At 31.6% G+C, this 16,613-nt stretch overlaps 1 protein-coding gene across 1 annotated transcript; it reads right to left on the reverse strand.

The window, feature by feature from the left end:
• Positions 1–5,659: 5,659 nt before the first annotated feature.
• Positions 5,660–11,599, reverse strand: LOC129290864 (nitrate regulatory gene2 protein-like). Its single transcript, XM_054927926.1, has 4 exons — positions 10,122–11,599; positions 9,678–9,862; positions 8,258–8,481; positions 5,660–6,706 (listed from the first exon to the last, which is right to left on the reverse strand). Exons 1-4 carry the CDS (start codon positions 11,356–11,358, stop codon positions 5,923–5,925), a joined length of 2,430 nt encoding a protein of 809 aa, XP_054783901.1. The 5' UTR covers positions 11,359–11,599; the 3' UTR covers positions 5,660–5,922.
• Between the last annotated feature and the right edge of the window lie 5,014 nt (positions 11,600–16,613).

Genomic DNA, 16,613 nt, shown 5'->3' on the forward strand with positions numbered 1-16,613 from the left:
ATGGTTGGGATATTGAGTTAATATTTTGTATTGGTTGGTTATTATATTGATAGAATTGAAAGGTAGAATGGCAATTCGAGATGAAACACGCCAACACAAGTGAGATTAACCTTATTATGCCTTGCGCTGTGGCAGAACCTGCATGCGTCGCAGTGCATTGTACAAAAATTACTTAAAAGCTAAATTAAAACTCATGAAATAAAAAAGGGAAGGAAAGGAAAATGAGAATAGGTTCATGCCTGCTAAGGCAACCATTATCCGACTATTAAGAGTCTGCTTTAGTTAGTAACTTGTCGAGCAAGTATCATATAGCCCTAAGCTTCATTTCTACCCTATTTTCATTGAAATTGATTAGTTAAGAAATCGAATAAGGAAGTTTTAAAGTGTTGAAATCTAAAAAAAAGTTTAAAAAAGGCTATCGAATGTGAAACTAAAGTTTTACAACTAGTCTAGAGTTGAATAGTTGAGCTTTAAGGATTTAAGCTCAATTAGCCTAAAAAGTTAGGTTAAAATGGTAAAAATTAGGTAAATGGATGAGTTAGGAGATTATTATAGCCCTTTAACTAGCCTATAGGGACAGTGACTGTAGATAGTAGACTTATAAATTCAAACGATTCTAATTGAACTATTTTGTGTGTTACAAGATTCAGTTTAGCCAAATCAATGCCTATACTAAGTGTTAAGAATTGACCTGAGGATATTGTATTGTGTATTGAGCATTTGAGAAGTTGATCATGAGAATATGCACCTTAGAAGTCCTCTATGATTGGCAACCTTTAGTAGTAAGGATAAAAGGTAACTAGAGCAACCCTTTTACTTGTTCATTTTTGAAATTATTTATAAGTATGTTATATAACTATATACATTGTAATTTATGAACTGATAGAGTAGTAGAAATGTGAAAATATATGTATACCGGTGTGTGAGTAATGTGTAAGATAGATGAGATAAGACATATGCATAGACATGCGTATCACATCCACGAGAGTATCCTAGACTGGGGTAGGGGGTCACAATCCTACTCTATGCAAATCTAAGAAGTCTTGAAAGTGTTGAGCGTAGAGCATAACTCCACGATAATGAACCTAGGATAATGATCCATAAGTGTATCCTAAACTAGGGTAGAGGGTCGTGGTCCTACTCTATGTAAGTCTAAGAAGTCCTAAAGGTCTTAAATGTAGAGTTTAACTCTACCACGATGGACCTAAGAGACCACACATATGCAAAGAGGATACCTGGTCTGAACAGTGGTATGACAAGCCCAGTTTTATAGAAGACTAGAAGTCATAGTCTGAGTGTAGAGATTGCTCTACTAGATAAAACCACAAATACATGAGCATAAGCATGAGGAATGGATATGGATGAATTCTTGTATATATGTATTATACTATTTTTATTGAAATAATGTTGCTTTATCTTTTGTTTATGATTTTGCTTACTAACTATTATTTGGGTTATATCTGAGTTACTAGGACATATGTCTCACTCTGTTACTTTTATACATAGGTGAAAAGAGTATGAGAAGTTTAGGAAAGGAAGCGAGAAAAGTGTAGCCTTGATTGGTAGTAGTATAACTACCATTAGTATAAATGAATGTATAAAATTGTATTTACAATTTGAGTTGTCAACTAGAATGCATGAGTATATGTGAATATAAATGTGTATATGAATTGTGATTGAAAGTTTTCTTGTATATATATATATATGATGTTGTATCTCACCAAGATTGCCCTAGTAATAGGTATATAGGTAGGCCTAGATGCGATTCAAGCAAGTATATGTTGCTTTGTAACTTGTTTCACTTACGTGTGTGTGTGTGTGTGTGTTTGTTGATGTGAAATTATATGTATATGTAAAAACTTGATACTAATGGTGAGGCTGAGCCCCATTTAAAAGCGTTGAGTAGATTGTGATTCCCAACTACATGATGAGGCAAAGCCCCATATGTAAGAGTCAGATGGTTAAAGGTGAAACAAGTTTATGTGTATATATGTTATATAGATTATGCCTCATATAAGTCCACAAATGTGTAATATAGCATTAAGAGGTCAATAAAAGTAATAGATGTGATTTGATGTGTTAATCAGGTATATATAGTCCTTTTAGACTTGGTTCAAGGTCAGGATGATTTAATGGGACAAGGAATGAAAATTGAGCACTTAAGATGCAAGTTTTGAAAGAAAGAGTGTCTAATTTTCGATCAAACCATCTAATTTAGTCCAAACTTATCTCATTAACTAGAATATGTTATAAGCTTCGTGTGGAAGCTTGAATCACTCCAATTGGACGTCGACAATGGAAATGGTGCGCGATGAAAGTTCGCCTTCTGAATTGCCATATGATAGCAGATTTCGCTGTCATATGCATTGTGGCTCTTTGTATGGGATGCCATGGCGCATAGCACAGAGAAGAACAAAGTTGTGACTCTATACCACATGTTGTGGCACATGGCCCTTCTAAGGGGAAAAATGTTGTGTTCCATTAAGTTATAGAAGTGTGTTTATACTTCCGTTAGCCCTCATATTTGAACATGTATTTTACGAAGTTGGGATCCAGCATTTTGAAAACAAATCGAGGGTTTTTACTCTGATATTATGTGATTGTTGTTTGATGATTATGTATTTATGAATGGTAAAGTCAGGATTAAGTAGGGACTTTACCTAATGAACACCACATAGAAAAAAACATTCAAACATTAAACCAACACTTGAAAAGTTTTACCAATCAGTGTTGTAAAAAACAAGTTCAGTAAGGAAATTAACAATTGTTATAGGGTAATTAACCACACACACTAAGAAGATAAACAAGTCATTCAAACATGAAATCCTACCTATATGAGCATGTTCTAGTGGTATGAATCCAACAATTGAAATTCTTTCAAGTCAATATTATAACAAACAAGTACAATAGGGAAATTAACAACTATTGTAGGGTAACTAACCACACACACTAAGGTGATGAACAAGTCATTCAAACATGAAATCCTACTAGTATAAGCATGTTTTACTGATATGAAATAAACACTTGGAATTCTTTTAAGTCAATATTATAACAAACAAGTGCAGTAAGAAAATTAATAACTGTCATAAGGTAATTAATCACACACACTAGGATGACGAACAAGTCATTCAAATATGAAACCCTATTAGTATGAGCATGTTTTATTTATTGGTATGTTTTACTTAGAATTCTTTCAATCAATGTTGTGATAAACAAATGCTGTAAGGAAATTAACAATTGTCATAAGGTAATTAACCATACACACTAGGCGACGAACAAGACATTTAAATATGAAACCCTGCCGATATCAAAACAACATACCGATATAACAAAGGCTAATAAAGACATGCCAGTATATTATAGGCATATTAGGATGATAGGTATGTTTTCTTTTGTCCAATTTTTTGCATGCTACCCCTGGATCTTCTTTCGTCAAATGATTCTTGTGTAGGAACTTTGGCGATAGAGGTATTGCTAATCTTCATATGCCCTAATTCAAGTCCTATAGAGATTTGGATCTCCATTTAAATTTTGTGTATTTAAGATTTGTAATTATTATGAATAATTATCGCTTGCAGTGATATATCAGTATTTTTGAAATTTTCTTTTTTAATATGTATGGTTAAAGGGTCTTCAGTGATATTTTTTTTCCTAATTTATTTTCATGCAAGTGTACTCTATTCATTCCTTAGGTCATTTCACATGCATCAAAAAGTTAGTTAAAATTGGTTTATATTTTTAAAAATATCATATTTTTTAAAAAACATACCTTTAATTAAATATAATAAATTCTAACCTAACGTTATACATCTTTCCCAATCCATCTCTCCTCCCTAATAACTCAAAAATATCCATCAATGGTATTGTTTAAGGAAAAATATTTCATGAATTTTGAAAAATAGCTCATGAATAGAACATGAGATAATAATGAGATTCCTCATCCCAGTAGCTAGTACATTGGAAAATCTTCAAGTATACATTAGAAACATTTGAATGGGCTTGTAGGATATAATGGCACGTTATTTTATGCTCCCTGCGGTTCTTTTTATAAGTCATATTTAAAAAGATTTTTTTTATTTGTCTTTTATATAAGTCACTTTTTTTCTTTTTCTTTTTTTAATTTTTGATGTACAATTCCAAAAGTACTGTCCACCTTATTGTAAAGACAAATGCAATATTTTAATTTAAAAAAATTCACACATCAAATCATTCCTTTTAAATGGAAGGGAAAAATTGAAAAGTAATTTATTTTTAAAAAATTATTATTATAACTAACATAGTGTGATTTTGGTAAATTAATTAAAAATAACTTTTAAAAAACAACGAGATGGAGCATAAGTTATGAATTCCATCACTAAATAGTAATAAATCATATTTTTGGTTTTAAATAGAAATTGAGGAAAAAAGAAAATGACGTTTCCTTTTCCCTCATCAGGTTAACCGGTTAGCTTGACTATTCCCAATAAATAATTTATCTCTTGAACAATGATTTACAAGATTAAAATATTTGTTTTTATGAGTTTTATTATACAATGTATACCTTTATTCATAAAGTAATTTTTTTTCTCACTTTTTTTTCAGATATCTTTCTCTCCCGAACCTTTGAAATATTTTTAAATTTTAAAAATTGTTGCGATAAAAATATATACATGACGGAATAATTTTGCCAACTTTCATTCAAGGGATTTATTCATCAATGCGTGTCTGACCATATTAGCTGTCTGTCTCAAACTCTCATTCAACACATTTATTTGACAAAATTGAACATGCTAGGCCCCACTTCATAAGTTTGCATTTTTATAAGATCTTTTATCAATTGGATCTTAAATTAATAAAATTTGAAAGATTATAATGCCTGGCGGGAATAATAACAATATTTATATTTTATAACGTGTTAATTAAAATGAAAAAATTAAAACAAATTTTAGAATATAACAGAACATCACAACGAAAAATTTCAAAGATAAAAAACTAAAACAAATAAAGTTCAAGGAGAACAAAATTACAAAAATTTTATCATTCTTTTTTTTTGTAATTTTTTAAATTCATTTCCATCATTTTCTGGTTCATTAATATTTAAAGTTAATTTTTATTAATAATAGGAGCTAAATTACATAGTTTTTAAAAATTAAAAAAAATATTACATTAAAAATGAGTTTAATATCCCAGACATTCTTAAACTTATAATTTTAAAGCTAATTTACTTTTTCCTAATTAAAATGAAAAAATTAAAACAAATTTTAGAATTTAACAGAACAACATCACAAAAATTTTCAAAAATAAAGAATTAGAACAGATAAAGTTCAAGGAGAATAATATTTTAATACTGTTAGTGTAATTAAATTTTTATCGTCATCACTCATCGTTGCTATTTCCACTTTGCGGTTGTCGCTTCAACCACATTCATTACTCCTGCTTAGGATTGTCGTCACCTCAATATTATTGCCCCCACCATTTACATTAATTCATTTAAAACTCAATTTTTAGGTATAAAATTGACAATCGTTATGAAAATTGTAGTAAAATACAAGTGATAATCATTGGGGAAATTATAGTAAAATACAATAAATACAGTTAAAATAATAGAGAGGCAACAACAAACAAACATCATCCCACTAAAATAAGGCTCTTAACATTTGCTTTGCGTTTAAGGGGTGAATTGGTGATCCAACAGAAAAACACAATGAGTGTAATTTATTGACTAACTGAAAGATTCGAAAATTCCCTAATTCAAAGTGCGAAAAACTTCCTTTACAAAAGTACCATTCCCATCCCCTTCAATATTTTTTTTTTTGTTTTAAGGACAAAAAACATGGAATCACAAAATTCTTCATATTTACATTCCAAAAATAATTTTAAGAAGCCCCTACCATGAAGAACTCAAGATCCCAAATTGAACCCCAAATTAAAAAAAAAAAAAGACTACCCATTGATTGCATATGAACTTGTACAAACTGTCTGAAGAGCTTCAGTGAATAGAGAAGAAAAACTTGCCAATGCCTGAAAAACTCCAGGCAAACCAGTTTGCAGATTGTTAAGAGTCATTGCTCTTGTTACCTCTACAGCTTTAGAATGCTTCTGCATCTCATCTTCGACCCGCCTCTGGCACGATGCGAGCTCCAGTTTCTTTTCGGCGAGCGGGTCTCGAGCATCCAAGCCTTGCCCACTATCTGGTACAGCAGCAGCTATACCTACCACAGAATACGAACTGTAATACTTCCTCTCTAAGTTTCGCAGCGATGAAGCCTTCTTGTCTAGTTCTTTTGATGCAGTCTCGGTGCGCTTTTTGATCTTGAGTTCTTCAGTTTGCTTGACAGAGATCACATGAACAACGTTGATAAAGCTCTTGATAGCTTCGGATGCAACTGTGTCTGGTACACGTTCAAGCGCATGCTTCCATTGATCGCAGAAGGCGAATGCATCAGAGGGTTCCTTGCTGCTATTGATGTTGTCATCGCTGACCGGAATTAGGCTGAGCTTGAACCACCCATGCAAGGACAGGATGAAGCCCCTCTGGAATTTTATAAGACGACAAAAACTGGAATGCCAGGCTGAAACAGCCGACTCAAGATCGCGAGTTGCCTGGCGGTGCAGTTCAGAAGTTGAGTCACCTCGGACAGATTGGTTCACAAGACCGCGGACTTGTTGCACAATGTTGCTTTGAATTTCATGGTACTGATGCATTGATCTCCACATGTACATCAGTCTACATTTTGCATATAACAAACATCAGTACAAAGTACAAATTCAGTAAGTAGATGCATTTTGGAGACAAATTATCAAGGAAATTACTGCTCAGTTGTTTCACAAGCAAGCAAACAAGGCGGCCTGCTTCACTAGACTCTGGTGCAACTACAGCAATGAATAGATAAATCAATCCTCAAAAATTGTCACTGTTAAGCTTTAATCTCGTGCCATGAACCTATCTTTTATATGCACTATAAACCATTGAAAGTTCAAAAATAAACTTGAAACTTCATATGATGAGCAAAGTTGCCACCCACCTTTGGGTTAATAATAACAGGCAATAGCAAAACTGTCAGTTCAGTCAAAGATCACATAAAAGTTAATACATAATTAATCAATAGTATTAAACAGAATTTATTAACATGCATCCTTTGCCAAAAAGAAAAAGTAAATGGATATAATTAAGTCAAAGGAATTTGGAGTGTCACCAGCTTATGATCACATCAAAATCGTCATCAAGTTTTAATTTGGAAGCTAAATCTCAACTAAATGATCGCTGCAATTAAGATGTTTTTACCCATTATCACGTTATCATATTCTACATGAAATCCTCTGGTTTTTCATATCAGCAAGGCTGACCCTATATAATGATTTGGAACAATTAATTAAAATAGGTGAGTAATTAAAATGACATTGATAAGAAAAAAATACTCCATAAATAGTTCTAATTTCAAAGAAAACAAAAAAGGGTCACGCCATAGTTACTATAACACAGCTAACACTATCAATAAGTTGATATTTGAAAATAAAAAAAAAAAATAATAATAATAATGGGGCCTAAAATTTAAACACAACATTACATTTTGACAGTTGACATGGTGGGCCAAGGACTGAATTTAAAAGCTAGACAGTACTTAGACAGCCCAGTACATTGCCGCACATGCACTTATACAGAGATGATGAAGCAAGTTGCTTAGCAGACCAGAGAGCCATAATGCTTTCAACCACCATGTCCAACTATTTCTATGATCCACACACTAGCACCATTCACACGGCAAATTACTTTCTCCTTTCAACAAATTGCAGAACAGTTCCTCATTCTGAATGCTCTATAACCCCCCCCCCCAAAAAAAAGTACCGAAAACCAAAAAAAAAAAAAAGTGCACACAAGCAGATATTTTGATGGTTCACTCGCATACCACCACTTATACGGCCTTTCTTTCGTGCAAATATGCATTACCCCAGATGCATGAACTGTTGTTACATTATCACAACGTAACAAGCAACACAGAATTATTAACAATGTCTTCGATTATGAAATCCCCAGTCTCATTTTATTCATCTATTGACCCAACAAGTACAAATAAGGATCTACTCGAAAATTTAGGACCGAATGAAGTCAACATAGTTCATTCATATGCAGCAGCATAAATTTTCACTCATCAAGCCCTTATTCATGAATTGCCATGTCAAATCAAACTTTGAACAAATTATCCTTAATGACTAATTGTCAACAACATGACTCTTTAGCTTTCCTCTCATAGTTCGAGCAAGAATTTAAAAGACTTACCCATGACAGAATCGAACAAGCTGAGGAACAAGATCAGAGTCTCTGAGGCGAATTATGGCAGTTGAGGTAGTAGACACGGCCTGAGAAGTGACAATAATGAGTGATTGCAACCTCTTTATAGAAGCCTTGGTTTTGCTGATCTTTGCTTCATCCTCCCCTTTGTATTCCTGACTCTGCAGAGCTGACAGTTTCTTGTCATGTCCAATCTTCACACCTTCCCTCGCCTAGATGGATAAATTTAAGAATTTTGTTGTATTCATCAGCGTGCGTCATCTTTAAAACACATGGTTTTAGCTCAAAAAAAAAAAAAATGCTACAGGACATAACCACCAATGTATAGTTTGGTAAAAGGACAGGCCAAGCTGCTCGCGGGAATTTCAATTCCAGGCATTACTTTATCATTATGGGTGCATATCCAAAGAAACCAGCCCTTTTTCAGGTAAATAAATCCACACGTTTCAGAAAAATCTATACCCATTATTCATATTCAATCAATCAATCACATACATAGAACATTATAAGTATCAATATCAATCAATATAAAATATAATGGAAAAAAGATTAAACATGTCTATCATAGATATAGGAAAAATACTTTGTAAGTCCATGATATATTTCTCTAATATCGAATGGAACAATCTTAATTTAACATTATAACATAAGTCTTCTAAAGTAATTATTATCTACATGAACATACAGATGATAAAAAAATTTCCCAGAGGGTAAGATTCATACTTCAAATAACAATACTCCCTTTGAACCATAAAATAAGACACTGGTAACTATTTCACGTTTCTCATAAAAAAAACAAAGGTAAATTCAAAAACTTCTAAAAAAATTTTACATCTCTAATAAAATAAAAAATATACCTTTTCAATTATACCCTTATAAAATAGTTCATACAAGTGTCTTAATAATAAAAATTGAAATTCTAATGCACTATTTAAAAAAAAAGAGTAATAAATGAAATAAGGAAAAGGCTGGAAAAACAATTATAAAAACCATCTCATGCTTTAAAGATAAAACATACATGATTATATTATAACATATTAAAATTTAAAACAGAGTTTCTTCACGAGGAGGGTATCATTAAAAAAAGTAAGAAAGCAAGGGGTATTGAAGTCATTTTGCCTACACAGTAAACAATGGCAGTGGGACCGAAAGAGACTCATTAAAGTAGGAGAGCCGTCCAAAGGCTATTGTCGTCAAATCGCACCGATGAAGCGGGGTCTTTTCCACACTAAACAGTCAAACTCAACGATGGCCTTACGCTACTACCACCAAGTCCAACCTTGGTGCAGATCCTAGTCATTTCCTTTACCCTTTAGTGATTTTCATTAAAATAGAAAAAATCTACTTCCCAATAAAAAATTGAAAACACCAATAATATCCCAGAAATTAAGCTAAAAGTTAAATCTACCTTCACTTCCTCATACAGCTTCTTCTCCCATGCCAAAAGCCTCTCCAATGTGGAGCACAGGCTCTTCGGACCGCCTGGTTCTTCTAGCGAACCAGTATCCAGCTGATATTTAACTGCCAATGGCGGTTTTGAGGTCCAGCTCGAGCTGAGATTGCTGAAGATACTGCTTGAATGATACACAGTTTCTGTAAATCAGAACCCTCATTCGTTAAAATTGGAATGACCAACAACAGCGTAATATCAATCCATTGATGCCAGTGTTTTAAAAATTGATGCCTTGGTTTAAAACTTCAATTATCCCACATTTACCAAGCAACCAAACACATCCCAGAAAATTGAGGCAGAAATTGTTTAAAGAAATACTTGAATTCAAAGTGAAGGAATTATACTTGACAACCCAGATTTAGAAATTTCGAGCAACATTGGAAGGAATAATTAACTTACTCCTCAATTGCCTGAAACTCCGATCAAGCTGCGCTCTGCTGATCTCGAGCAACTCCGATATCTGATCTCCTGCCATCGCTGCCTTCTCGAAGTTCTCTCTGATGGCTTCCACGATCTCCTTCAAGTCCTTATGCCTTACCACCATTTTCATGTCCATCACGTCCCCGGTCCGGTAACTAGCCGACGACCCTGCATCATCAGACTTCTCGATCTTGCTTGATGTCCTGGGCATCTTCGGAGCAGCCGACGCCGGGACGGTCGACGCTCCAGCGATGGATTCCGCCCGCACTGACCCGAAATTTGAACGCGTCTCGATCTCGGACCTCGATTCCGCATCCCCCTCCTCCTCCTCATCGGAAGAGCTCGTCGTGCTGTAGTGGTCCCCCCACTCGCTACATTGAACCTCCTCCCGCTCTGTCTCAGTGTACTCCTGATCCTCAAGCTGATGATTTTGATGAAGCTTCTGCTTTTGAAGAGACTCGTGCTTTGGATTGAAAAAGTCATACTCTGATCTCTCAGTATCTTCAGCATCGAAATCCTCGGCGTCCAAGTGGTGAGAAGCTTTATTTTCAATTTTCTGATTCATTGATTGTTGAGACTGTTGAGCTCGGTTCCGGAAGTACTCCGAACTAGGAGGAGAAGGAGGATAGAAATTCTCCCAGTTCCAAACAGAAGAGGTTTGAGATGGAGTACTCGAATAGGTAGAATTTGCTTGGTACGCCGTGGGGAAGAATTCAGAAGGGAAATTTGATGCTTGGCTTCGTGGTGAGGAAGACGGACTCGATTCAGAAAGAATGTGCGGAAGTTTCGGCGGCGGCTTCCTGCGGCGATGATTGGAGGAACCGACACTGGAGGAAGAGAGTATATGAGGTAGTTTGGAACTAGCTATCGTAGGAGAAGGCGGCGAAAATGGAGGCGGCGGAGGAGGGTGGAGTGAAGGAGAGGGAGAGGGGGCAACACGAGGCGGTGGATGATAGTCAGAAGCCGAACTCGCCGCTGCATACGGCGGAGGCGATGGGTTGAGGAAAACGGTGGGGGTATTTCCAGAGACTGCGAGAGGTTCGCCGGCGGCGAACGTGCAAAGTGCGGAACCCGTAAGGCGGAGCGACCGACAATAGTCGGAGTGCGCGGCAGCGAGGTGGTGCCGCGCATAGACAGCCTCTTTCATAAGGCGGCGCCGCTCCTTGCACCGCCGCACAGTGTCCTCGTTGTTCAGCTTCGACGCCGTGCAACCCATTTCACTTCACCGGAGCTATAACTGTACTATATCACTATCTGTTCTACAGCTACAAAATACTTGTATATATATCTAAACTGCCATATGAATCGGCGTGGATTGAATCGGCGGAGAACAGTGGCGCCGGATTTGAGTTAATAGGCTTTAAAGTGAAAGAAGTAAGAAGAAAGCGAAGGGGCTATAATAATGTGCTTGAGCTGGCCTTTGAAGTTTGGAGGTTTCAGTACTGTGTAAGTGTGCCAATGTGGGCGTTGCTTTCTTTCTTCTTCTTCTTTTTTTTTTTTTTTACTTTTTGTTTGTTTCCATTCCAAAGCAAATTTACTGGGTTGCTGGAAAAAAATAATGATGCTTTATTGTTGGAAATTTAATAATAATATTTCATTACTGTGATCATTTATGATTTTCTCTGTCATATGGAAGGGAAATGCCCTTTTGAATTTTTTTTTATTTTAGTTTAATTTTTGCTCATTGAATCTGGGAATGTCCAGTTCGCATCATCACTTTATTTTTTTCCTCGTGCCTTCCTGTCTACTGCATGGATTAAAGTATTCTGCTTAATTTGATGTTTAAAGCTAAATTTTTGCGTAGAAAAATGGTCTGATATTTAGAATAAATTAGAATTATACAAAATAAATATTGCATTTTTTTTTTAGATTCAATAAAATGCTACCCTAAGTTGAGATACTTCTTCATTTATTCGGTGTAATGCACAAAGTCAAAAAACGATTACTTAAAAAGTTTTTATAATTTCAGGTAAAGTTTAAAAAAATTGTGACTCATTTTTTTTTTTCCTAAGGTGATCAAAGGTGTAAAGGCGTCGTTTGGTTTAGTTTTGACCAAAATATAAACAACATAAACCAATCAATTAGCACAAAAAATTATACTTAATGGATTTTGATTATGATCAGTTTGGTTTGATTTTTAGATAGTTTAATTTATATATGGGTCAAGTTTTAATTTTTTTTAACATATAAATAATATATTAAGACCAAGCATAATTTTTTATCCTCCTTTTTTCTTTAATATTTTAATTTCAAGTCACATTCCAAATTTTATTGTTCATAAATGAACGTAAACACTATGGTCTACAATAAAGACAATACGCTGCACCGTCTCTAGTAACAAAATTGAGAAGGGAAATGTTAGGAATTTTATTAAAATATTTTGGATTTGAAATGAACTTTAATTAAAGTTAAAATTAAAAAAAACGATAATAGTCTAACATTAATCAAAAGAATACATTTAAAAATATAAAAAGTACTCCCTCCATTAAAAAATACAAGGCATTTTTTATGAGTTGGATATTAAAAAATATAAATTATTTTTAGTCTTTCGATGTATAATTATTACATTTTTTTTAAAAATACTTTTATTGATAAATTACTTTATATTTATTGTAAAGTATTTAATAGAAGTAAATATGGAAAGATAAAGTGAGTTTGAAAATAGATAATTACTTTATTAAGGGGTGAGATTAATTAAAAATGTCTTATATTTTTAACAAAAGTATAGTTCAAATTTGATTAAAATTTCAAAGAAAAAAAATTGAAACAAGACTAAGCCATTCGGTTTTTGAATTTCTAGAACCAAACTAAACTTTTTCAGTTTTATTCTGTTTTTACTAGATTAGTTTGAATCGGTTTGGTAAATTGGGTTTTATTTGGTTTTGATCACCCTGATATTTAATACCTAAATCTTCTAAAAATATGTCAGAAAAAATGTTCAAGAAAATTTTTAAAAAATTATCACAGGACCAGATTAAATCTGATAAAAAGTATCATAAAATAAAGTTAAAAAAATATTGTATTGAATATAAAAGAAGTAACACCTTTTTGCGTTAAATTCATTCTTACTTGATGTTTTTTTAATATTTAGATTAGACTTGAAGGAATTCATTGTTTCTATTTTTAGAAATGCTTTTCTTTTTTTTCCTTTTTTTTTATGGATTCATTTTTAAATGTTTACTATCAAGAAAGCAAGCAAGGAAAGGCATCCTACTTTCAATGCCAGAATTAGACATGGCACGTTGTTTTAGCAAACAGACGAAACAAGAAACGAGCAACGAGCAAGACATCCATAGCTAATAATATCTTTGATCATCTTTTTTATTTTTAAGATTTAGAACCCATTTGTTTCAACATTATAATTAATTATAACCACACTTCAAATATTTTATACCTTTAATAATATCTCTAAATGATAAATTATTTTTTATAAATTTTAGACTAAAGTATATTTTGGTCTTCTAACTTCATATAAAATTTCAATTTTGTTCTTTAATTTTATAAAATATATTTTCAACCATCTAACTTTAATATAGTCATTTTTAAATGATTATTTTTTGTGTCAATTATAATTATTTTTAAAAAAATAAATTTAATAGGTTAATAGTTGTGAATGTTTTATCATTCTTTAAAAGTTTAATATAAAAAAATTGTGACAAAATTAACAATATTAAGATTAAAAAATTAAAAAGATACTTGATAAAATTATAAGATTAAATTAAAACTTTTTATAAAATTAAAAGAATAAAATTATATTGTAGAATTTAATCTAAAATCTATAAATAATTTAGCAACCATTTTTTTCCCAAACTTAAACAAATGCATATTTAGATCTCTAAACTTTAATGAGTAAAATTGTAAAAAGCTTTTAAAAGAAAATAAATAAAATTAGAAAATATATATCTTTATATACTTTTACTCTTAATGCTATAGATTTTATATTTTCCATAGGGGCATTGCCCAAATTATAAAGGTGTTTTCTCTACTACTCAGTTATACTAACTTATCTAGTGCTCCTGAGATCGAACTCTTGGAATGCAACATCGTTGATAGTAAATCTTTCACTCCAAAGTCCTAACTTGATTTGATTTAGATTAATTTATGGTTTACTAAAGTTCTATTAGCTAGATATAAGGCAAACTCAAAATATTGAGTGCACTTAAAAAAAGATTAAAGCTCAATTTTACTCCTGTACTTATTTTTTAGAAGTATTAAGCATTTTATACTCTTAAATAAGGTATTTTTATCTCAGAATTATTTTTCAAATGAGCAAAAAACCCTTTCTATTAATCAACCGTTAATTTTTCTATTCTTTGCTAACATGGCATCTACGTGGACCAATACACAGTGACATGTATGACTTTGATCATATCATTTGATGATCATTTGCCTTTAAATTTTTTTTTTAGGAGTGTTAAGTATTTTAAAGTATTTTTTTAAAAGCGTTGAACACCCTAAAATCTTATTAAAATAAAATTTAATAAATATTATTAAAATATTAAGTATTTTAATATTTAATAATTTAAATATTACTATTTAAAATATTACACCACTTAATTTAATATTTTAATATTTTTAATATTTAAATATGATTTTTGTTAGCACTTTATAAATTTATATATGACTTTCTATTTTTTAAGAAAGGCACTTATTATTTATTTATTTATTTTTATCAAAGGTTTGGGCAAGTGGCGTCTAAATAATAATAAATCTAAGGAATTATTTTGCCTAATTTTAGGCCCGTTTATTTTATCTTATTTAATAAAAAATATTACTTATTTTTTAAAATTTATTTTGTGAGTTTTTATTATATTTATTTAAAATTTAAAAAAATAAAATTTTAAAAAAAGTATATTTTTAATTATTTTAAGAAGCTAAATGCTGTTGATGAAAAAGAGTATTTTAAAAAGGCACAATACATGAAGATATTATAAAATTTTAAAATAATATAATAATAAATTATTTTTATAAAACAAAATTAAAAAAGATATCATAAAATTTGAACATAATTGACTAATAATAAATTTTTTATTATTTTAATTAAATATAAAATAATGACAGTTTTTTATAAAATATTTACAAAATAAATCTATTTTTATAAAATATCTAAATTATTTAAAAATTATTTATTTTTAAATTTTAAACAAGCGGGTCCCTTATAATTAATGTTCAATTCATTGATGTATTTTAAATGAGAGAGTGATAGTCAAATCCTAAAAAGAGGTCATTATTGATGTTCGGGCCTTTGACAAAAAATTTTAAAAAATAAATTGAAAATATCATTTTAAGTAACTTTAAATTCAAAAATATTAATTATAAATAAAATATTTAAATGCTATATATAATTCTCAGTTTGTAATCATAATTTCTTTTTTTATTACTCATATATATTTTCCTATTAGAGGCAATCATATTTAAAATATGATCAGACATTAAATATAGATACTCTCGTAATAGGGATTTGAACCTTAGTTATCATATTACGTAGGATCAGGAAAATAAGTTGAGCCTATAAGCTAGCTCGTTTAACCCGCTAAAACATGTTTGAGTATTTCTGTGCCATCTGTCACGACAGACGCACCATGTGCCATGACGAATGCATGAAAATCTAATTTAATTAGATTGTTGTGTGCATGTGAGACAGAAGGGAAGAAATAGAAGACAGAGAGACGTGACAAGGGAGAGATTTAGGACACTAGGGCTTCATTTTTTGAGCTCTTGGGAAGCAATCCAAGCTAGCAATACATTGAGATAAGTGTTCTTCCCTTTTATTTTTCTTCTATGCAAAAATTTTGTAGATTTAGATATTATAGGACTTAATTTTGATTTTCCTTAGGTTTTAACTGAACCCATTGGCGTAGTTAAGATCTTAGGAAATTAAACAAGCTTTAAAACTTAGATTTGAAGGACTTATAATGATTTGAGATTTTGATTAGGGTTTAGACAAACCCTAAATGAAATTTGAGAGTTTGGGAGTAATGTAGGAGGAAAATTGTGCTTATCTAAGTGTTTGGATACTAAATGGAATTAGTGAAATGTATTGGAAGTGTTGATAGTGTGAAATGGGATTCTTGAGTATAATGGATACCCAAAATTAAGCTAAAAAGGAGTTAATTAAAGTGAGAATTGATAATTAAATGTTTAATCTTGTAGATGAAATATTAATCAAACTTTGTTACACTGGTAGACATGGGTGAAGTTGGTAATTGACCACGATTATCTAAACTTACTATTTGTATGTCTGGATATTTATGTGGTATGGCAAAAATTACCTCAGCTATTATTTTTAACTAGCATATTGTTAGTATAAATGGTTAAAATTTAGAAATACTATGTGAAATAGAATGTACGTATATGCTTGCAAATATGAGGCTTTGAAAGTTTTATCCTAAATTCTATATCTATATGTGTAAATGCATGTAAAAATGTATGGTTCAATATGAAAATGATTATTCAAGAATAAATTATGTG

This window comes from Prosopis cineraria, unplaced genomic scaffold, assembly GCF_029017545.1.
Source record: "Prosopis cineraria cultivar Desert tree isolate PC_DT_omini unplaced genomic scaffold, ASM2901754v1 PC13, whole genome shotgun sequence".
In the NCBI taxonomy this organism is placed as follows: Eukaryota; Viridiplantae; Streptophyta; class Magnoliopsida; order Fabales; family Fabaceae; genus Prosopis; species Prosopis cineraria.